The 24150-nt window shown below is 41.1% G+C and overlaps 1 protein-coding gene across 1 annotated transcript; it reads right to left on the bottom strand.

Annotated features, from left to right (window-relative positions):
• Positions 1 to 1372: 1372 nt before the first annotated feature.
• On the bottom strand, positions 1373 to 5229 carry LOC104113444 (protein disulfide-isomerase SCO2-like). Its single transcript, XM_009623619.4, has 3 exons — positions 4636 to 5229; positions 3344 to 3470; positions 1373 to 1876 (listed from the first exon to the last, which is right to left on the bottom strand). The coding sequence occupies exons 1-3, from the start codon at positions 5041 to 5043 to the stop codon at positions 1794 to 1796; spliced, it is 618 nt and encodes a 205-aa protein (XP_009621914.1). The 5' UTR covers positions 5044 to 5229; the 3' UTR covers positions 1373 to 1793.
• Between the last annotated feature and the right edge of the window lie 18921 nt (positions 5230 to 24150).

Raw genomic sequence — 24150 nt, 5'->3', positions numbered from 1 at the left:
TGATTAAGAAATACTCTCTACTTGTTATTTATTTCTATGAAATAGTGCCTCTTTTGTTTTTTCTTTTCGAGTAGTCAATAGACTTTTGTACCAGTAATGGAATCCTTAAGCACTAAAGTTTTACCCCTCATGAATGGAAAAATAAAAATCAATCATAATGACGATGAAATTACAAAAAGCAATGTATCCCTAGCTCACTTTCTTATTTTATTGCGACTCAACAACAACAACAATCCAGTAAAATCCCGCAAGTAAGGGATTTGAGGAGGGTAGCGTGTAACTGTGTATGCAGACCTTACCCCTACCCCGATGGAATAGAGAGGTTGTTTCCGATAGACCCTCGTCTCAAGAAAACGAAAAAGACGAAAAAGACAATATATGAGTATCATCAACAAAAATCATAGAAATAATAACAGCATTATAAGAACCAGAAAATAGTTGAAACGCAATAACAATAATCAGTAAAGAAAAACGGGAGAATAGTGTGAACACAACATTAACCACTAGCAATCTAAGACAAACCCTATCAGTCAATCCTCACGCCCGGAATGTAAAAAAATGTTCAACTACCTCCTAACCTACAACCATAATGCTCGATCTTCACACCTGCCTGAAGCCACGCCATGTCATGTATATAATTGTGATTTTTTTCATGTTAAAGATATTGTTTATTTTATTAGAACTATATGCTTGCGATTCAAGCTTGTCTTTCTACACTACAAAGAAGTGAAGGTCATGAAAGGGCGAAAATACTGTGAGCAATGTGGATACAAGTCAACATACACATCGTGCTGCTCTGGTCGAGCTTCTAAACAAAATACATAACCCATATATCTGATAAAAAATTTAGTGAGGCAGTTTATTTCTTTAGTTTAATAATTTTTATTTCATAACACAAATATGTCTAAATAATATTTTTGTAATTTATAAACTATGTACTCATTAATATGAGGTGTACGCGCAACGCGCGTGTCTAGAACTAGTATATAAATAAGTCCGACAGCATCTTATATAACAATTATTCACTATAAAAGCTAAATTTTTCTCGAAACCGATTTTTATGTTATTTATAGTATACGTCTTTTATAACAACACTTCATTATAGCATCCACAAAATATCGTAACAAATGAGGTACGTCTATAAAACCTTCACCCCCCTCCCCCCACCCCCCACCCCCCCAACCCCAAAAAAACTCATCTGAACTAATTTTAGACAGCAACTTTTATGTTATGCAATAAAAAATATACAGGTATTGGGATGATATGAACTTGGATAAAGCAGAGAGGAATTCATATAACTCATCCGAACTGATTTGGGTTTGAGACTTAGTCGATCTGTTAAAGATTATACACATCTAGAGGGTCAAGACTGTTTCAGAAGATATTCTTTTACTATATGAACAACCAACTGGAAAGAAGACTGATACATTAGAATACAGTCGAAAGGTCAGGCAATGAATAGAAGGGGCATGACATTAACAGAGACCTGATCTCATAACCAATGATTTATTAACCACCTAGAGTTGGGAAGAAGTAAACTAATAACATTTACTTATGGGACCAAGAATATAATCATCATTCTTCACAGAACGCCCGCCTTGATCTCCAAGAACTTCTTACTTGCATTATGAATGTAGTATGGTATCTCCCTTTTATTTGACTCTGAGAAAATATGTCGTCAGGCAACTGTCTTTACACCTTAAAGAATACTACGATTCCGTAATAAATAAGCCTCTTCAAAGTTATCGTCAATGTCTGCTAAGGTTAGACAAAAATGTGTATTAGATGATCATTTACTTCTGCCAAGGTGGTTTCCCATTATCCAAGTCCTCCATCACATCGATATCCTTTCGTGCTGTTATCTTCTGCACATAACCTGCAGTCACAAAGATTTTGTATTAAAAAGCAGATTGCTCCACAATCTCAAAATGAAATTTCTTTGCTGATCACCAGTTCTCATTATGAGAATATGTAGTTTCCCTATTACTCTTGTTGCAAATTATGGAAGTCATCGGCCACTTCAGCCTTGCTCTTTCCTCATGTAAGCTTGACTAACGCAAAAGAGGCAAAGAATGGAAAAAGAAAGTAGAAACTTCTTTGTTTAATTTTTCTACTCGTATCAAAGAAAATGCACTTCTTGTTCATAAAATTTATCTGTACAAAGAGACAAGTTTTGGTCCCGACTCATGTAAACCTCCATATCAAAGTTTAGGTGAACACTATAATGACTAAGGTGCTAAATGGGGACAAAATAAACCTAAAATAACATGAAGGTACCTTGTCTCAGAAGCTGTAAAATTTCTATCAATGTGTACTGAGCTAAGCACATAATGAATAGAAGCAAAGGATCAAAACAATGAAAAGGGTCTACAGTCCCTAAAGTCGCTTTCATTATTGGAAGTGTGCACGTATAGGATAGGAGAGTAATGCGATTCCTAGAAAACATAGCTAAAGAATATTTTTATTTTTGTTAACAATGCACATTTGCTCCTCATCCTTGGTGCTCCGCTTCTTAATTGTTTATACATAATCTATCCTAAAAATACTACGAAAGAGAGTGGTGCCAAAATCACAATACATACATCAACATCTACAATAGTCAAACACTATGAGTATACCATAGTCAACCGGAATAGTATATTACGCCAAAAAAGATTTTGATGATTCCCATCAATGGCCTTCCTACTCCTTCATAATCACTTAGTCCATAAGCTCCTTTTAGAACTTCCTATCTTTTCCTTCTCTCTCTCTTTCTGTTTTAGAACAAATATGAGAAAGTGACTATATCCAAGAGAATGTCACCAGAAGACTGAGCTCTTCGAAGTTAATTTAGCATGCTTCTGCAGAGTTTTTCACTCTGTTTTTTTTCCACAGAAAACATCTCCAGTGAAAAAGCAAAGATTAATAAGTTTGCACTTTAAGGAATTGAAGAATTCCTCTCTGCTTTATTTGTACTTTTGGTGCAAAGAAATAATAGCTGCTTATATAGATAATTTGGGTAGGGTTATGAGAAGGCTAACACATACAGTTTTCTTCAGCACCATCTTGTTGATTCAACAACATCATAATGACTCACAAAACTGAAGTAGTAAGCACATTCAGGCACCTTAAGTTAGCACCTTTTAATGCATCCCTTTCTTATTGACGTGTAATTAATCTTCAGGGACTTATTCACAATTAGTCCCACACAAGAATAAATGACCTACTGCATGATACTATATACATCGGAGCCTTGAATGCATCAGTATGCAGTCCATACTCGCAAAGTAGAGCAGAACAGCGAAAGCAAATAGTGTCATTAAAAATATAATTCATAGAAGAAATAAAAGTAAAGTACTTGTACCGATTCCTTGGCAAGGTATGCATTTACAGATGGTCTCCTTCCCTCGTTTGTTATAGTAACTAACAAATCCTGTTCCTTGGCAACTCCGACATTTTCCAGTCCACTCATAGACGACTTCCTTGCAATCCTAAGGTAACAAGAATGACCAAAGGGTTTTCATCAAAACATAAGCATGACCAAAGGAAAAACAACAAACCTCGACCAAAGGATAACTTTAACACTCTTGTAAACATCTTTTATGCTGAACAAAGATATTACACTGTGGTGATCAATACCATTCTGGTTCCTACCAATATTATTAGTAATCTAGTGGTGAAAGAGATTTTCATTTGACAGGATATTCACCAATCTTGGCCCATACCTTTACCAATAACTTTGTGCCACGAGATACTAAACAAAATTCTGACCTTGAAGATGTTGTCTTTTAGTCACTGCACAAGCATTAATGCTCCAAAAGGTCCCTTTTATACATACAACAACAATTGTGCCCTAAACAAGTTGGGGTCGGCTATATGAATCTTCACTGACAACGTTACCCCATTTAAACTCATCTCATGTCAATACCAGGCAAATACAAATAAAAAGTATTAGAAGTTTTGTATATTTTCTAAAAGTATAAATCTTTGAAAGGCTAACCTGCTCCTAGAAAGCAATAGAACCTACAATAAATAACAACGTTAGTTCTTCATTCCATCCTTGACCTATGATATGATCAATGGCTTAATCCATCCATTGGACCACCTGGAATTCTTAATTAAACCTTTATAGGAAAAAGGAAACTGGATTTTCCTATTAAATCTTCTTTTCTTAGACCGATAAGTTTAAGAAGGAATCCGTTGATTTTGTGATTCCTTTGTCTAAGACATATTCTCGACTAATATATATCGCCTATATAGATCTTTTTCTTCTATTGTTCCCTACATGAATCTTCAGAGATAGTGCAAAATAGAGAAGAGAACAAATTGTAGAATAAACACGCCATGAAATGTTGAAATGCCATGGATGTGTGTATTGCTCCAATGAACTTGACGATATTTGAAGAAGGAAAATTGATCTATCAATCAATTTCGCCTTAATCTCAAACTAGCTTGAGTCTAGTATTTATTATAGTTTGCTATTGTTACGTCACATCCAAAAGGCGTGGCTTAGTGGCCAATAAAACTGGAATGGATCATGTGAGACCAGGTTCAAATCCCCGTAGTGGCAAGCTATTTGATTTCTTCTCATTAATCTAAAATGAGAATAATATAATAAAGATATAAACAAATAATAGAGCAAAGCGAAATGAAGACCTCAATTTGGGGATCACAACGAAGGCGACGGTCAATTTCCTCAGGCGAAACAGGAGAAGTGTTAGGATAAGTCATAGGAAGAGGAAGAGGTTCCCCATCATCCGCCAAGTAGCTCTCTCTATTACGCGACCAAGGTCTTTCCCAACCATTGATTTTCATGTTTTTGCTCGAACTTCGCTTCTCCACCGGAGCCGTGCCGTCGGAGTTCTGGGAAATTCTGCCGGCGCTGGGGGAGGAAGCGGCATCGGCGGTGGAAACGAAGTTGAATGAGGACGACGACGGGCCGGCCGGTGGGTCAGCGGCGGCGTGGCAACGAATGAATATGGTGGTCTTAGGATGAGGAGAGAGGAATGCGGAACAGGTAAACCTCGTCGGAGTGAAAATGGAACTAGGGTTTATTGGCAACATTCGAAATTAAAGAAATAAGACGTATCTCCTCTTTGATAAATAGCTTCGAAAATATTTAGGAGGCGAATTGCGTCTGTTTGAAAACGGGGGTACGGAAACAACCAACAACGTTGGAATTACCGGTCTTTCAAATGTAGTTGAAACTGTGCAATAACAGTATTACAGTAACGAAAAAATGGAACTCCCACTCACGGTTGGAGGAAATAGGTTCCTTTATGTTTAAGGGTGGGAGTAAACTACTCCCACAAAATATACCATGAGCAATTTTTTCCTTTAAATTTTATCAAAAGTGGGCATTTTTTATTTCCGACAAATACTTAAGTTGAATATTTAGTAGAAATAAAAATGCTTATTTTTGAACGTGAAGTTAAAACGACCAAAATTATAATGTAAAAAGGAATTACATAGAAGAGAAATTGAAAGCAAGTTTGATATTTAAAGCAAACTTGAGGGGTATAAATTGTTTTATGAAATTTGCTAAAGGGGCTTATAGTTTGCAGTTCTTAAATGCAATTATATATATGGTTTTAGAAATAAAGTGCTAATAAGTCTTCTTCATTTACGTTGGGCTCGGGTCCCATAACTAGTCATGTAGATGTTGGAGTTGAACTTCAATTTGGCCCAATGGTAGAAGCTATGGAAAGCCCATTTATGCAAGTCCGACAAATTTGTTTCATTTTATGTTTATTTATTCTGGCGTAAATATAAATAGTGGTGGACACTTTTCAAGAGTGCAGTCAGATATTTCATTGAGAACTTTACATAATTGTCACAATTTAAAAGAAATATAACAAATTCGTAGCATGAAATCCAATATTACAGTTGTGGCAGAAAAATATTTATATTTATAGCACACAGTTCCATTAAAATAGAAATATTAATTATTAATCTCTAAACATAAGCAATTTGAATGGAAAGTCAATAATTCTTTGTACAAAAATCATGCCTTTTTTTTTCTACATCTATTAGCTTTCCTTCTTTTTCTTCATCTTCTTAATTTTATTTTCTGCCGAAACCATTATATTTTCTAAATTTGTTCCATTCGTTTTCTTTTTAATTATCTTTCTTAAGTTTTTCTCTTCCTTCTTTCTTCCTGTCTTAACATAAAGATCTTACTTCGATAATAATATACGTTAATATATACAAAACGTATATAAAAAAAATATTGAATTAACACATAAAAAATATATTTTCAATTAAGATGACACTTAGACATGTGAAATATACATAAAATAATATATCTTAAATTTAATTAAGATGGCATATAAATATACAAAAAACATATATATAAAAATATGAATTTGAATTAAAATGGCACTTATATATATATATATATACCTTTGTTGGAGCTTCCCAGTCTTGGATAGCTTCCACCTTGTCCCTATCCATCCGGATTTCCCCATGGCTGATTATATGCCCGAGGAACTGTACTATGGGCTGTGCGAAGCTGCATTTCTCACGTTTCACGCACATATCATTTTCCCTTAGTACCTTGAATACCTTGCGAAGGTGCTCCGCATGGTCTTCCATATTGCTGCTGTAAACCACAATATCATCTAAATAGATTACAACGAATTGATCCAAGAAAGGATGGAATAATTTGTTCATCAAAGTGCATAAGGTTGCAGGAGCGTTGGTCAAACCGAATGGCATTACCAACCATTCAAAATCCCCATAGCATGTAACACAAGTTGTCTTGGGCTCGTCTCTGTCGGCAATCCGCACTTGATAGTAACTTTTCCTCAAATCCATCTTGGTGAACACCTTGGCCTGCCCCAAGCGGTCAAATCTATTAATAGGTGTGACATCGATATATACGTACGCACCTGTCTAGTTTGTCAACAAGACAAGGTGGAATCCAAGCTTCCTGGGGGTTTACTGGAGCCGCTGCTAGTTGCGGCAAATTCATGGGACAGCATAACCATGGACTTCATTACGTGTTTGCCAAATTCAGAAGGATTTGACACCATTATGGTGGTTGTCGATAGATTCACCAAGTATGCAACATTTTCGGCCACCACTGCCGGTTGCAAAACTAAAGAGGCAGCACGTATATTCTTGAGGGACATCGTAAAATATTGGGGTGTGCCTAAGCACATCATAAGTGATCAAGATCCTCGATTCACCGGCGCATTCTGGAAAGAATTGTTCAGCTTGTTGGGAACTCAACTTCACTTCTCAACAAGTTTTCATCCGCAAACAGATGGACAAACAAAAAGGATTAATGCCTTGCTTGAATGCTATCTGAGGCATTATGTCAGCGCCAATCAAAGAGACTGGGCTACGCTACTATATATAGCCCAATTCTCTTATAATTTGCAACGCAGCGAGGCGACCGGGAAGAGTCCCTTTGAGCTTGCAACTGGGCAACAACCCAACACTCCTCAACAAAAATAGTGCATCGCCCCGCCGTCACACCTATTAATTTTTCGCAATTCCAGCGACGACGTGGCTTGTCCGAGCCCAAATCTCGGACTGCCATTAGTGGAAAAACACTTGGGGCCAAACAGAAATCATGAGATGCCATTAGAAGGCACCTTTGGCACAAAGTCAGCAGACCAAGGGACAAGCAGTCGAAAGTGGGAAGGCATCTTTGACCTTCTGGGCCATGGTTGACAGTAGGATCCACTAAGTCTGCATTTCCAGCTTTCCATGCTGGAATGCACCAGGCAGCTTTCCATGCTGGAATGCACCAAGCTGCTGGAATAGCCTTACCAGTCCTGCCAACCACCCCCTTTGTGTAGCCATTTTAGTTTCTATAAATAGGCTTTATACTCATTCTTTGTAAGCATAAGATATTGCATAATACAAAAGAAAATTGGCACTTGCCTCCCAAATCCGAGTCTCTTTCTTTCATAGCTTTCTTGCTTGTTTCGTGTGATTGCCATTGCTTTATCACGATTGTGCTATTTATTGTCTAAGTGTTAAAGCTAAGTATCAGTCAGGCTAACTTCGCTGCCCTCGCCGAACCCTCGGAAAAACGGTTCCGCGACAATTGGTACCAGAGCCTAGGTTCTTGCATAGCTAAGAACTCACATCGCAACATAGACGAAAACCAGATCGAAGAGAATCCAGAACCACAGAGAGGTATGGGTCGAAAGCGTGACAAAAGTAGGGCCAGAGACGCATCTCCACCTATTAGCGAGCTGCTACCCTACGTGGAACCCGAAACGGCCGACACCAGAACTTTCGATGAGAGAGTTGACATGGTAGAAAAGGGTCTGTCGACCTTTTACCGTCGTATTGCCGCTGCCAAAAATAATATATGTTCCCTTGAGTCAATTTCCCTTGATGGACTTGGAGAAGTCAAAGGGAGAGTTCAGGAGCAAAAATAAAGGGCTAACCAACCTTGAACTCAAGCTCACTGAGGCTTTGTCTGCCTTACAGGCAGAAGTTAAAATTTTAAAACTGCGTCTAGAAGAGACAACATGAACCAGTGGACGAGGTCCCATCACTGTCCGAGAAACACGTATTGAGGCTCCTAAACCCAAAGAGTTTCGGGGTGAAAGAAGCGCTCAAGATGTGGAAAACTTCTTGTGGCAGCTGGATGCTTATTTCGAACATGTAAGCATAACCAGCGATGCTGCCAAAATCTGAATGGCAGCCATGTACTTAGCAGAAACCGCCATACTTTGGTGGCACAAAAAGAAGGAAGATATGGAGAAAGGAACATGCTCCATCGACACATGGAAGCAGTTCAAAGAGGAGCTAAAATGACAGTTTTATCCTCAAAACGTTGTGCACGAGGCTCGCCACCAGTTGAGGGAGCTTAGGCAAACATCCTCCATCCGTGAGTACGTAAAGGAAAACTCACCCTTCAGATCCCCAACTTGACCAGTGAGGATCTATTGTTCCATTTCTTGGATAGCTTACAGTATTGGGCCAAACAAGAATTACAAAGGCAACAGATCGACAACGTCGATGAGGCTATTATAATAGCCGAATCATTGTCAAATTTCCAAACAGGAGTGTCCAAGGGAAATAACAACCGGAGCCAAGTTGCTGCTGCTCCAAAGATGGACACCAACCAAGGCAAAGGCAAATTTGTTCCCAATCAGAACAACGATAACAGAGGCAACCACTCTTCTAATTACCGCAAGGATTATGATGAGAAGAGGAAAAGAGGCGCACAAAAGGCTGCTCAGCGAGATGTTTGCTATCTTTGCGGAGACCCTTCTCATGCTGCTCGAAATTGCCCTACGCTGAACAAATTAGGAGCAATTGTTGCAGCCTACCAGCAGCAAGGACAAACTGCTGCGCCTACTGACAGGCAACCCGAGGAGTGAAGAGCATCAGCTGATGGTGCAGGACAAGGGAAGAACAAGGTCGTAGGCTTGTTCAATCATATAGCCTTGATAAACCATATGACCATTGCCGTTGTTGCTGCCCAACCGCCTCATGTGAGGCCCCGTGAATCATTATTTGTCGATGCCAAGTTAAACAGCAAAGACGTGCGCATCATGGTGGACACAGGTGCGACACATAATTTTATGACAGAGTAACGAGCTAGGGAGCTTGGACTTGTCTTTATATCCAGCGACACGCTGATGAAGACCGTCAATGCCCTTCCCATTACCGTTCATGGCTTTGCTCCTAACGTACATATTGCTTTAGGAGGTTGGAAGGGATTGACGGACTTCACCGTTGCTCCCATGGACGTCTTTGACATCATACTAGGATTGGACTTTTGGTACGAGATCAATGCACTTATTGCGCCACGTATCAACCAGCTTCACATAAGCGATCCCGGAGGCTCGTGTATTGTGCCCCTTGTTCGGGTACCACAAAATGGGATGCATCTGTTAGTGATGCAACTTGTGAAAAGTTTCAAGAAAGGGGAACTAACATTTCTTGCAACCTTGACGGGAATCGTTGAGAATTACCTTGAGGCAGTAGCATTGCCTCCCTGCATTGAGCAAGTCCTTGATGATAATAAGGACGTGATGCCGGAAGAATTCCCAAACAATTGCCACCACGAAGGGAATTTGATCATCAGATCGAGCTAGTTCTAGGGGAAAAGCCACCTGCCATGTCGCCTTATCGCATGGCGCCCTCGGAATTAGTGGAATTGAGGAAGCAACTCAAGGAGTTGCTAAAAGCTGGCCACATACGACCATCCAAGGCACCTTACGGAGCTCCTGTCTTATTTCAGAAGAAGAATGAGGGTACCATGCACTTATGTATTGATTATTGGGCCCTTAACAAGGTCACTGTGAAGAATAAGTACCATATCCCTCTCATTGCTGATTTATTTGACCACTTTGGGCAGGACAAGGTGTTCACCAAGATGGATTTAAGGAAAGGTTACTATCAAGTGCGGATTGCCGACAGAGACGAGCCCAAGACAACTTGTGTTACACGCTATGGGGCTTTTGAATGGTTGGTAATGCCATTCGGTTTGACCAATGCTCCTGCAACCTTCTGCACTTTGATGAACAAATTATTCCATCCTTTCTTGGATCAATTTGTTGTCATCTATTTAGATGATATTGTGGTTTACAGCAGCAATATGGAAGACCATGCGGAGCACCTTCGCAAGGTATTCAAGGTACTAAGGGAAAATGATCTGTGCGTGAAACGTGAGAAATGCAGCTTTGCACAGCCCATAGTACAGTTCCTCGGGCATACAATCAGCCATGGGGAAATCCGGATGGATAGGGACAAGGTGGAAGCTATCCAGGATTGGGAACCTCCAACAAAGGTACCGGAACTTCGGTCCTTTCTCGGCTTAGCCAACTATTATCGGAGATTCATCTTCGGTTACTTGGCTATTGCATCCCCCCTCACTGACTTGCTAAAAAAATACAGAGAGTGGGAATGGAGCGACATCTGCCAGAAGGCATTTGAGAAACTCAAAGCAGCAATCACCAAGGAACCCGTATTGGCCGTGCCTGATTTCTTGAAAGTTTTTAAAGTCCAGACTGATGCGTCTGACTTTGCTATAGGAGGCGTACTTATGCAATTGGACCATCCTATAGCCTTTGAGAGTCGAAAGCTAAATGACGCCGAGAGGCGTTACACGGGCCAAGAGAAAGAAATGACGGTTGTAGTCCACTGCCTAAGGACTTGGCGTCATTACTTGTTGGGGGCACATTTTGTTGTAAAGACTGATAACGTTGCAACAAGCTACTTCCAAACACAGAAGAAGCTATCTGCCAAACAGGCCTGTTGGCAAGATTTTCTGGCCGAATTCGACTACACCCTGGAATGCAAACCAGGGAAAGCTAACGTAGTTGTCGATGCTTTGAGTCGCAAGACATTACTAGCAACCATTGTTAGCTCAGCAAACAGTGGCATCATCAAGACCATCAAAGAAGGCATGCAACATGACCCCGTGGCGAAACAACTTCTTGCCTTGGCCAGTCAAGGCAAAACTCAGAGATTTTGGGAAGAAGATGGTCTCTTGTACACCACGGGCAAAAGAGTATACCTGCCAAAATGGGCAAATCTCAGGCATACTCTGCTGAAAGAAGGTCATGACTCTGCCTGGGCAGTCATCCAGGGCAAAAATGCACATTGGCCTTGATTGAGTCTTCTTATTATTGGCCTCAGATGTGGGACGACATCTAGGTATACGTACGCACTTGTCTAGTTTGTCAACAAGACAAGGTGGAATCCAAGCTTCCAGGGGGTTTACTGGAGCCGCTGCCAGTTGCGGCAAAGCCATGGGACAGCATAACCATGGACTTCATTACGTGTTGGCCAAATTCAGAAGGATTCGGCACCAATATGGTGGTTGTCGATAGATTCACTAAGTATGCAACATTTTCGGCCACCACTGCCGGTTGCAAAGCTAAAGAGGCAGCACGTATATTCTTGAGGGACATCGTAAAATATTGGGGTGTGCCTAAGCACATCATAAGCGATCGAGATCCTCGGTTCACCGGCGCATTCTGGAAAGAATTGTTCAGCTTGTTGGGAACTCAACTGCACTTCTCAACAAGTTTTCATCCGCAAACAGATGGAGAAACAGAAAGGATTAATGCCTTGCTTGAATACTATCTGAGGCATTATGTCAGCGCCAATCAAAGAGACTGGGCTAAGTTACTGGATATAGCCCAATTCTCTTATAATTTGTAACGCAGCGAGGCGACCGAGAAGAGTCCCTTTGAGCTTGCAACTGGGCAACAGCCCAACACTCCTCAATCATTGCCCGCCAACGTCGGATTGAAAAATCCGGGGGCTTATCACATGGCCAAGTTTTGGGAGGAACAAGCTGATCTAGCCAGGTCATATCTTGACAAGGCTGCCTGCAAAATGAAGAAATTTGCGGACCGAAAGCGTTGTCCAGTAAACTATAGGATTGGAGACAAGGTCATATGAAATTGAATCCACGACAGTTCAAATCATTGCGAGGTGTACATCATAGTCTGATTCGCCGATATGAAGGCCTATTCGAAATTGTTGCCAAGGTGGGTATAATATCTTACCGACTCGACATGCCGCATCATCTGAAAATCTATCTTGTCTTCCATGCTAGCCAATTGAAACCATATTTCGAAGACATGGAAGACAAAGATCGGGTGCAGTCCAGCCAAAGCCAAATTTTTGCTACTCCACCAGCAACAGACAAGCAAGTGGAAGACATCATAGACCATCAGTTGGTCTGTGGAAAAGGATGGGGCAATTCGAGCGCACAGTTCCTTGTTCACTGGAAAGGAACTTCGCCAGAGGAGGCATCATGGGAGAAGTACGAAGATTTGTGGCAGTTCAGGGAACAAGTCCACAATTATCTTCAGTTGTGCGGCACCGGGGTCGTCGCCATTTCAAGTGGGGGAGAGTACACCGCCCCGCCGTCACACCTATTATTTTTCGTAATTCCAGCGATGACGTGGCTTGTCCGAGCCCAAATCTTGGACTGCCATCAGTGGGAAAACACTTGGGGCCACACAGAAATCATAAGATGCCATCAGAAGGCACCTTTGGCACAAAGTCAGCAGACCAAGGGACAAGCAGCCGAAAGTGGGAAGGCATCTTTGACCTTCTGGGCCATGGTTGACAGTAGGATCCACTAAGTCTGCCTTTCCAGCTTTCCATGCTGGAATGCACCAGGCTATTGGAATAGCCTTACCAGCCCTGCCAACCACCCCCTTTGTATAGCCATTTTAGTTTCTATAAATAGGCTTTATACTCATTCTTTGTAAGCATCAGATATTGCATAATACAATAGAAAATTGGCACTTGCCTCCCAAATCCGAGTCTCTTTCTTTCATAGCTTTTTTGCTTGTTTCGTGTGATTGCCATCGCTTTAGCATGATTGTGCTATTTATTGTCTAAGGGCTGAAGCTAAGTAGCAGTCAGGCTAACTTCGCTGCCCTCGCCGAACCCTCAGAAAAACGGTTCCGTGAAACAGTATTAGCAACGTTTTTCTGAGGGTTCCTCCCAAAACTTTGCCCCTGGAACCAGCTCGATCTGATGATCAACTTCCCTTCGTGGTGGTAATTGTTTGGGAAGTTCTTCCAGCTTCACGTCCTTATTATCAGCAAGGACTTGCTCAATGCAGGGAGGCAATGCTACTGCCTCAAGGGAATTCTCAACGATTCCCGTCAAGGTTGCAAGAAATGTTGGTTCCCCTTTCTTGAAACCTTTCACAAGTTGCATCGCTAACAGATGCATCCCATTTTGTGGTACCCGAACAAGGGGCACAATACACTAGCCTCCGGGATCGCTTATGTGAACTAGTTGATACGTGGCGCAATAAGTGCATTGATCTCGTACCAAAAGTCCAATCCCAGTATGATGTCAAAGACGTCCATGGGAGCAACGGTGAAGTCCTGAACCTTACATTGGGGAGCAACGTATGGGGCGTCACGGGCCCAAATCCTTACATTGGGTAGCGGCACCTGCTCGCCCGTGCGGCGCCTGCAGTTCCCCTCGCTGCAGGCCAGCCTCTTTCCTTTCCCAGGATTCCCACGCACATCCTGTGCCTGTTGGTGGGGCTCGCCCCAACTTGTGCCGCCCGTAAGATGTCTAGGCCCTTGGTCATCGATATGTCGTGGCGCTTCATCTTAGTATCACAGTCCATGCGTGCCCTGGGGGTGATTGGCTTAGGACATGTTTTGTCCCTAGCCCAAGATTGAGCATCGCTCCCGCGTGCACAGCCCAATCCTCAAGCCTGACACTCGCCTAGTGCATCTGCGACTAGCTCGTGCCTCGCCCGAGTAAGGCAACCTTTAGCCCTTGGCCATTGTCATGCGCGTCTTTCGTTCCATGCCCATACATTGCCCTCGCGACACGCTTCCATCCCGAATAGTGCAGTGTCACCCCACAACTACACATTTAGGCCAACGGACCCTTGCTTGCATGGTTGAACCCAACCCATGCTCACAAGTCAACACATGATGCCCCTATGACAGGTGCATCAAGTATCCAATAGGTACGGAGGTCTCGTTCCAACATTCGGCAACCCGCGGGGCTGGCCGTCCCACACATCGAGCCTCCAGCACCACTTTGATGCCCAACGCTAGCCCGAAGGTGTTGCGCCATCCATAGAGTTCCCAAACTCGTATGGATACCTTTGACACTCCTTTGAGTCACCTAGGCAGGCCCTTGAGGTTGCCCTCAAGGTAGCTCGTTCGATACGGCTTGGTGGCAGCACGTATGGGGGAGGCAGGTCGGAGCTTTCATCACCTTTACCCCCCTTATATATACTTAAAATTAAAAAGCCCAAGTTGCCCGAGTAAACAGACCTACGTCAGACAATCAGAAGAGCCTTTTCTCACCAGTTCTTGGCCGAAATCACAACTCCAAAGTGCGAGTTGTGACATCCTCCCACACTCATAATGTCATCATCCCCGATGATACATCATGGCCTAAGACATCACGGATTCTGCCCCCTCAAGTATGCCCATTTCGGCTCCCTTTGTCCTGTGGGTTGGACTTCCTCGAAGTCCTTTATCAAAAGGAGTCGTGCCCCATGCACTTCTCCCCCAAGTATCTTCCAAGCGTGCCTCTGCACTTCACCTCCTTTCGGTATTCACTTGGAAAGTGCCTCCGCACTTGCACCCTCTGGTGTCTCACTTTGTAGTTGACCCACACTAGTCAACTACACCATGACCCTCACGGCCTTCATGTCCGTCTGAAGCTTTCCTTCACAGGTTAGCACATCAATGTGCTCTTTTGACGCCGCTCTCATAGCCTTTTGCTCCTGTAGTCTTAAGATGCCCTTGGCATAGCTCCAGTAGCCTTTCGCTCCCGTAGCATTAAGATGCCCTCTTGTCATAGCTCCCGTAGCGTTTAATTGCCCTCACTACCTTGAAAATGTGTTCGCTTCCAGACCCACGACTTCGCCCATATGCCTCTTGCATAGGAGGGATCCTCCCATACTCAATGTGGAGGATACATCTTAGCTCTGTCGTCCCACTCGGCATTTGGCCAGCTCTTGGGACGACCTTTGGTGAGTACTATATTCCCAAAGTTATAGCGTCGCCGCATTCCCGAACAAAGCTCTTTGTTTCCAACTGTCACTTCCTCTGCAAGTAGCCAATGCTCCCGGTAGTACTTTAATACTCTCCCTATAGACAGGTACCCTCTTGGTCCTGCTAGCACGGCTTCCCGGTTCGGTGTGCCTCGCACCTGGACTCTCAACGGTCCCCGATCATTCGACGTACTTCTTTCCAGAATGACACCTTCTAACTTCAAAATTCGCCTAACTCTGAAGCTTCGCTATACCCTCGAATCTATTTCCTCACCTTGTCAATGCCCTCAGGCAGCACACAAGTCTATCCCTAAGGAAAGACACTCAACGGATGCATCGCACGCATCCTTGGCAAGATCTCCGCTACGATCATGCCCAAGTTTATAGTCCATGGCTCCCACTCTTCGCAATATAGTTGCACGACCTGGCAAACATGGCCTTTTCTTGACCATCCGACTCACTGGCATATCACCTCATTCAGTAGCACCTTAGACTCTCGAAAGACAATGGAATCACCCATTTCTTTCTTCGACCATCAGTATCGGGTTCTCGATCTCTGGTGGCATCTGAACATCAATCTCTGCTTTAACGTGATCTCTGCACTAACATCCAAAATGCGCTCGCCATATCCACCCTTTGCCTTGACATTGTGCCATGGCATAGTATGGCCTTAATCAGCTCTGATACCAAGTGTCACGGGCCCAAATCCTTACATTGGATAGCGGCACCTGCTCGCCTGTGCGGTGCCTGTAGTTTCCTTCGCTGCAAGCCAGCCTGTTTCCTTTCCCAGGATTCTCAAGCACGATCCTGTGCCTGTTGGTGGGGCTTGCCCCAACTTGTGCCGCCCGTAAGATGTCTAGGCCCTTGGCCCTAGACATGTCGTGGCGCTTCATCTTAAGATCACAATCCATGCGCGCCCTGGGGGGATTGGCTTAGGACATGATGTGTCATCGGGGACGATGACATTATGAGTGTGGGAGGATGTCACAACTCGCACTTTGGAGTTGTGATTTCGGCCAAGAACTGGTGAGAAAAGGCTCTTCTGATTGTCTGACATAGGTCTGTCTACTCGGGCAACTTGGGCTTTTTAATTTTAAGCATATATAAGGGGAGTATAGGTGATGAAAGCTCCGACCTGCCTCCCCCATACGTGTTGCCACCAAGCCGTATCGAACGAGCTACCTTGGGGGCAACCTCAAGGGCCCGCCTAGATGACTCAAAGGAGTGTCAAAGGTATCCATACAAGTTTGGGAACTCTATGGACGACGCAATGCCTTCAGGCTAGCGTTGGGCATCAAAGTGGTGCTGGAGGCTCGATATGTGGGACGGCCAGCCCCGCGGGCTGCCGAATGTTGAAACGAGACCTCCGTGCCGATTGGATACTTGATGCACCTGTCATAGGGGCATCATGTGTCGACTTGTGAGCATGGGTTGGGTTCAACCATGCAAGCAAGGGTCAGTTAGCCTAAAGGTGCAGTTGTGGGGCGACACTGCACTATTCGGGATGGAAGCGTGTCGCGAGGGCAATGTATGGGCATGGCACGAAAGACGCGGATGACAATGGCAAATTTTTTAAGAAGTATTATCCTTGAAGTTGCAACGCTCCTTGATGCATGAGCTTAAACTGCACGTTCCTACACTCCTGGATGCACGAGCCTAAACTGTATGTCATGAAGCTCTTCAAATTTAAGCAAAATCTTCAGGTTTCAAAGCTCCTCCAAATACGAGCTTAAATTGCAAATCGCTATGCTCCTTGATGCACGAGCCTAAACTGCATGTTCCTACACTCCTGACCCGCATGAGTCTAAACCGTGTATGGACCACCATAAAAAAATTAATAAATAAAAAAAAGAGCCTGCTAGGTTGAAAACCTCCAAAGAGGCGACCTAGGCAAAAGTTAGGACACATATAAAAAAATAAAAATAAAATAATAAAAAAAGTCCGCTAGGTTGAAAACCTCGAAAGAGGCGACCTAGGCAAAAGTTAGGACATAAAAAATAAAAAATAAAAAATAAATTAAAATAAAAAAATAAAAAAATCACCCATTTTGAACTACGGTATGACTTGATCCTCTTTACCGAGGTACGTAGGCAACTTAGAGTTTCATTCTGAGTTCAATTGCATGATTTCAAAAGATACATAGTGCCCTAATCGTTGTTCGAATGAAATACGATGGAATGTAATTCATTCGACCAGCACTTGAAAATCGAGCTGAGATACCATTATTCTGTTAAACTTTGGATCCCATTTGATTTAAAGGGGCAAGCCGCTATGGTAAATTGGTATCTTCAATTAAACGATGACAGACTTTTAGGAGGCTACAAAGTACTTGCATTGAATTCTGGGGATTCGCTATATTGGTATACTTGCATTTTTTGGCCTTCATATCCGCTCATTACCCTAAAAAAAAGTAAGAGTGACAATCGTGATCTTGAAAGAGAGCATGGATAAGTAAAAATTTCGCCTTAGACGTAAAAAAAAAAAAAGGGGGGGGGGGGGGATGTCTGTGTCAGACTTTTTTTTAAAGGTTTTCGTTGCGAACTTTTAAAGGTGTTCGTCTCGAACTTATAAAGGAATTCGAATATGTAAAGGTTTTCGTTGTAAACTTTTAAAGATGTTCGTCTCGAACTTTTAAAGGTGCTTGTCTTGAACTTTTGAAGGTACTCGTGGCGAACTTTAAGAAGTCCTCACTGCCGACTTTTAAATATTTCTACCACGAACTTTTATGGATCTTCGCCGCAAATTTTAAAAGTCTTCACTGCGAACTTTTAAGGGTCTTCGCCACGAATTTTTAAAAGTCTTCATCGCGTGCTTTTAAAAGTCCTCACCGCGAACTTTTAAAGGTCTTCACTGTGAACTTTTAACGATAATGACTGCGAACTTTTAAGGGTCTTCGCCACAAATTTTTAAAAGTCTTCATCGCGGGCTTTTAAAAGTCTTTACTGCGAACTTTTAAAGGCCTTCACTATGAACTTTTAACGATAATGACTGCGAACTTTTAAGGGTATTCGCCATGAACTTTTAAAGGTCTTCATCGTGTGCTTTCAATGGTCTTCGCCACGAACTTTTAAAGGTCTTCATCGCATGCTTTCAATGGTCTTCGCCACGAACTTTTAAAGGTCTTCATCGCGTGCTTTTAAAGGTCTTCACCGCGAACTTTTAAAGGTCTTCACTGTGAACTTTTAAAGATCTTGACCACGAGTTTTTAAGGATCTTTGCGCGATCTGTTATGGGTCTTTCCCGCAAATTTTAAAGGTATTCGTCGCGAATTTTTTAAGGTTTTCACCGTGAACTTTTAAAGGTCTTCACTGTAAACTTTTAAAGATCTTGACCACGAGCTTTTAAGGATTTTCGCGCGAACTTTTATGGGTCTTTCTTGCAAATTTTAAAGGTATTCGTTGCGAACTTTTAAAGGTGTTCGTCTCAAACTTTTAAAGTACTTCATAGTTGGATGAAGTTACTTCTAAAAAGGAAAAAGAGATAATAAATAAAACAAAGAAGAAAGCACAAGAAAATAAAGAAGAAAAAAGAGACAACAAATAAAACAAAGAAGAAAGCACAAGAAAAAAAAGAAGAAATTATCTTCCCGTTAATGCTTCGAGTCCGCAAAACTAGACTCAATATGGCTTGTAAATGCTACGAATTGATGCTCAATAAATACGAGCACGAGGTTTATATAGATTGTGGAAATGAGGCGTTAATAATACGTGATTCGATGTGGGATCAACTGTGCAGTGATTTAACTCTTTTGTTCCCAAGTTGAAGCAGGAGACGTAAATCGATTCCTGAATGGATTCTAAGTACTAGTTGGAGACGGCGTAAATTTGTCGAAGTAGTACAGATATGTGGCTATTCATAAGGAATTATCTAACTAGATGTGATCAAGTTGCTATCAAAGTTCCATGTTTACTTAAGTAATATATATGTCAGCCACATGGAATTGGCACGATTCACGACAAAATTTTAAATACAAAGTAATGATTCCATAAAGAATATGACGTAAACTCACTACTAGAAACTCGGTAAAAATCGATCAAGGTCGACCGACCAACTTTGGTCGGTCAAAAAATCGACCAAAGTTGGTCGATTTTTTAAAATTATTTTTTAATTTTTTTTTTTTACGAAACCGACCAACTTTAGTCGATTTTCTTTGGTGCAAAAATGCGGAAAACTATTTTTGAGTCCCGCAAAATTTATTTTTCAAGAAACCGATCAACTTTGGTCGTTTTTTTAATTAAAATAAATAAAAATTAATATTAAAAAAACATACCAAAATTAGTCAGTTGATTCGGCCGGTCATTTAAAAAATCCGACTAACTTTGGTCTGTAATTTTACTTTTTAATAAAACCGACTAACTTTGGTCGGTTATTTTCGTGCGAAAATACAATTAAAGTATCCTGCCACAGTGCAGACCCCGGTTCGATTCCGAGGTGTTGAATCTTTTGATTACATAATTAAAATACCGACTAACTTTGGTCAGAAAAAACCGACCAACTTTGGTCGGTAACTTTTTGCAATTTTGTTTTTGAATTTAATTGACCGACCAAAGTTGGTCGGTAATTTCCGACCAACTTTGGTCGGTATGCCTTTCCGACCCTTAAAATACCGTCCACACGTAAATGATCGTGTTTTGGTCGGTTATTGGCCATTATCGACCAACGTTGGTCGATATTTTTGATCGTTTTTTATCGAATTTCTAGTAGTGACTTCAAAGTTATAAATGAGGTCGTTTGTTCTTTTAGAAATAAGTTTGTTCATGAAATAAAATGACATTTCAGAAACAATGTTCAACAAACTACATAATCATGAGTCCGTAATCTCCAAAATAGTTCGATTTTTCAACGATTAATGTCTCTTACGCTATCATTAGGAGAAAGTATGTCAAAATAAATTCATACTTCAAGCATAGTCTTCAAAAGTTTTAGAAATTTGATTAGTCTTGAAGTAGGGGCATTTGTAGGCATACAAAATTTATTGAATTTAAATTCAGTAAAATAATTTGGACTATATATTAAATATGTTAGTCCAGCTAAGTATCATGGACTAATATAATTATATTAATTATATAAGTCCAAATATATATGGATTAAATAAATAAGTCTTAATCCATTGGGCTAGCCCATTTAGTTGGGCTACAGATGATGAGCCCATTTCGTTAAGCCCAAGATGCCATCTTCCTAGAGGTCCAGCTTGGTGCCACGTGTCAAATGACGTAGCACGCCAAGTTAAACGGAAGAGCCAATAGGATCATGCCACGTATCAAAATGACAAGGCATGCCAAGTCAAATTTAAAGGCCAATGAAAATATGCCACATGTGCAAGTGACATGTTCAGGCCAATCAAATACGGCCTTGTCACTCTTCAATCTGATTGGTCGGAAAGAGTTTGTTCTCATCACAGCTCTTCCCTCCTACAACTATAAATAAGGGTCTTCATAACCGAGAAAAGAGACCAGAAGTGATAACAAGAAGCAAGAGGGAGCTCGTGGATCAAACGCTGCAGATTTCTCCAAAAATTTCAAGCATTCAAGTGTTCTAAGGATTAAAAGATCAAGACGAAGATTCAAGAACAAGTTGCAAGCCATTGGATTTAAAATACGTCAAGATTAAGATCAGGCCCCAAGCACTTGGATTAAAATAAAATAAAATTCAAGATTAAGCTCAAAGGCTCTTTTATTTACTGTTGAAAAGAAGAATCAGATGATTCATAGAGATTGTATACTCAAATATTTGAAATCAAATACTACGATTGTTGTAATATTTTTCGGTCTTGAATTTATTTTTTCGACGTAATTTATTATCTACAATGTAGGCATACAAAATTTATTTAATTTAAATTCAATAAAATTATTTGGGCTATATATTAAATATGTTAGTCCAGCTAAGTATCATGGACTAATATAATTATATTAATTATATAAGTCCAAATATATATAGATTAAATAAATAAGTCTTAATCCATTGGGCTAGCCCATTTAGTTGGGCTACAGATGATGAGCCCATTTCGTTAAGCCCAAGATGCCATCTTCCTAGAGGCCCAGCTTGGTGCCACGTGTCAAATGACGTGGCACGCCAAGTCAAACGGAAGAGCCAATAGGATCATGCCACGTATCAAAATGACAAGGCATGCCAAGTCAAGTTGAAAGGCCAATGAAAATGTGCCACATGTGCAAGTGACATGTTCAGGCCTATCAAATACGGCCTTGTCACTCTTTAATCTGATTGGTCGGAAAGAGTTTGTTCTCATCACAACTCTTCCCTCCTACAACTATAAATAAGGGTCTTCATAACCCAGAAAAGAGACCAGAAGTGATAGCAAGAAGCAAGAGGAAGCTCGTGGATCAAACGCTGTAGATTTCTCTAAAAGCTACAAGCATTCAAGTGTTCTAAGGATTAAAAGATCAAGACGAAGATTCAAGAACAAGCTGCAAGCCCTTGGATTTAAAATACGTCAAGATCAAGATCAGGCCCCAAGCACTTGGATTAAAATAAAATAAAATTCAAGATTAGGCTCAAAGGCTCTTTTATTTACTGTTGAAAAGAAGAATAAGAGGATTCATAGAGATTGTACACTCAAATATTTAAAATCAAATACTACGATTGTTGCAATATTGTTCGGTCTTGAATTTATTTTCTCGACGTAACTTATTGTCTACAGTGTGATCGACGTAATTTTCGGGAAATTGGAAGACATTTTTTGGTATTTAGTTGATAGAATTAAATGGGAAAAAATAATTTCCCTTATAATTATCTTCACTTTAAACTTTGTATTACTTACTTCAACTAATACTTTAGATATTATTATTTAATTTTGGTACTCAAAAAATTATGAAGACATGCTCCAATTAGCTTATTTTAGTATTAATTTTTAATAAATATTTTATTCGAAAAATATTTTTCATTCACCAATCGAACTATAGAAAATATTTTGGTGTGTGATCACGCCCAACTATGCCTCCTAAGAGGTCTAGTGGTCGTTGCAAATATAATCTGATTTACAAGTCCGGAGTCGAATCCAGAGGGAGTTAACCTATTAATCACAACCACTAGTTTCGCAAGAATTCAAGTAATCAACCTTCAGTAATACTAAATATCGATTTGAGTGTTTACTGACTAAGAGAAGAGTAATTAAAATATAGTAATTTATAACTAACAGAGCAAATGTTGTAGACAAGATTTGAAAAAGTCTAGAATTATGATTTTTCCTATTGTCGGATTCTCCCCCGCTACGTTTTTTATAAATTCGCCTAAGTATTCTCTACCGATCGTGAGCACTTTGAGTCTCGTAGCTCTCTCTCTAGCAACTACCACAATTTACTAGACATATTCTCTTGAACTACGCTAGCTGGCACTAATTCACCGCTTACTACGATCGCACCAAGGTTTCGTTATCTCTATTCCCGCCTTTAAACCCTCTGTATTGATCTCTCAAATACGTTAGGAGTGGTGTTGTTCAATAACTATCTAAATGTGTACTCTCTCTCGAGTAATACACACTAAATAGGCTCAGTTAATTGAGAGATCTTCAATTAACAACAACGAAAATATAGTTAAACAATTAGAGAAAAATCAACGACAAATTTATATTAAACGTAGTGAACAAATCATCCTCCAATATATTCCATCAAACCCTAGATGGGAAGGTTTAACTACTCATAACCATACTAACAATCATGATAATAATTGAAAGCATAAAAATACATATTAAGGAAGAATGGAAGAGAAAAACTCTCACGATTTGTTGCTTCTAAGTGTTCTCGTAGCCTTTTTCCTCTCCAATAATGTCTAACCCCCTAACAAATAGGTTTAGAACCCCTTTTATACATGTTGGGGATGTATAGGGTCGAAACTACCAAGTCCTAGCCGAATTAGGACGAAATCCATCCTTAGCCGTCTCACTTGACGCCTGGCACCAACCTGAACACTGAAATATTTCCACTTCTGTGCTATTCTGTCATTGGCGTTTTGGTTGGTGCCTGGCACGAACCTGGGCACCAAAATCATACTCCCTCCAAATTCTTCTGTTTTTACTTCACTTTGCATGCAAGCTTGCCAAATCACTTCAGATTGACTCTTACACATATAAACACCATTATTAAGCTCGAGTCACAAATATTTATACCAAATTTAACGAGTATTTTCCTTCATTTTGGCACTGCTGGTAGCTGCTGATTTCTGGTATTTTAAACCTTTTTCGCGATCACGTTGGCTTAGTTGAGGCAGTGTTAATTTTGTTCTTCGCGATCGCGTGAGGTCAACCACGATCGCATAGGTTTGGCAAGCTGTGCATCGCGATCGCATGGCATTGTTTGCGATCGCGTAAGGTTAATTGAGGGATGCTAAGTTTTGTGCTTCGCGATCGCATGAAGCGGGGTGCGATCGCGTAGCTTTGAGACCTTGTGACTCGCGAACGCGTGAAGAGGACTGCGATCGCGTAGAGCTAGGAATTCTGTGCACTGCGACTGCGTGAGGATAAACGCGATCGCGTAGATTTAATTTGGGCAGTGGTAATTTTTGCTTTGTGATCGCGTGTGGATGTTCGCGATCGCGTAAAAGCCTGGGCAGAATGTTTAAGTTCTCCCATTTTCCATTTTTAACGAATTGGAGCTCGGATTGAGGCGATTGTTGAGAGATTTTCAGAGAAAACGTTGGGGTAAGTGTTCTTAACTCAATATTTGTTAGATTACCCG

The sequence above is a fragment of the Nicotiana tomentosiformis genome, chromosome 10 (genome assembly GCF_000390325.3).
Source record: "Nicotiana tomentosiformis chromosome 10, ASM39032v3, whole genome shotgun sequence".
Classification (NCBI taxonomy): Eukaryota; Viridiplantae; Streptophyta; class Magnoliopsida; order Solanales; family Solanaceae; genus Nicotiana; species Nicotiana tomentosiformis.
This window is presented reverse-complemented; position numbering and strand designations above follow the sequence as displayed.

What these genes read in the sequence shown, in the direction of transcription:
- LOC104113444 (XM_009623619.4), bottom strand. Translation starts at nt 5,043, where the DNA reads ATGTTGCCAATAAACCCTAGTTCCATTTTCACTCCGACGAGGTTTACC. An exon ending in GTTGTGATCCCCAAATTGAG is followed by an intron (nt 3,471 to 4,635) that starts GTCTTCATTTCG and finishes TTGTTACCTTAG; the next exon opens with GATTGCAAGGAAGTCGTCTA. An exon ending in CATACCTTGCCAAGGAATCG is followed by an intron (nt 1,877 to 3,343) that starts GTACAAGTACTT and finishes TTGTGACTGCAG; the next exon opens with GTTATGTGCAGAAGATAACA.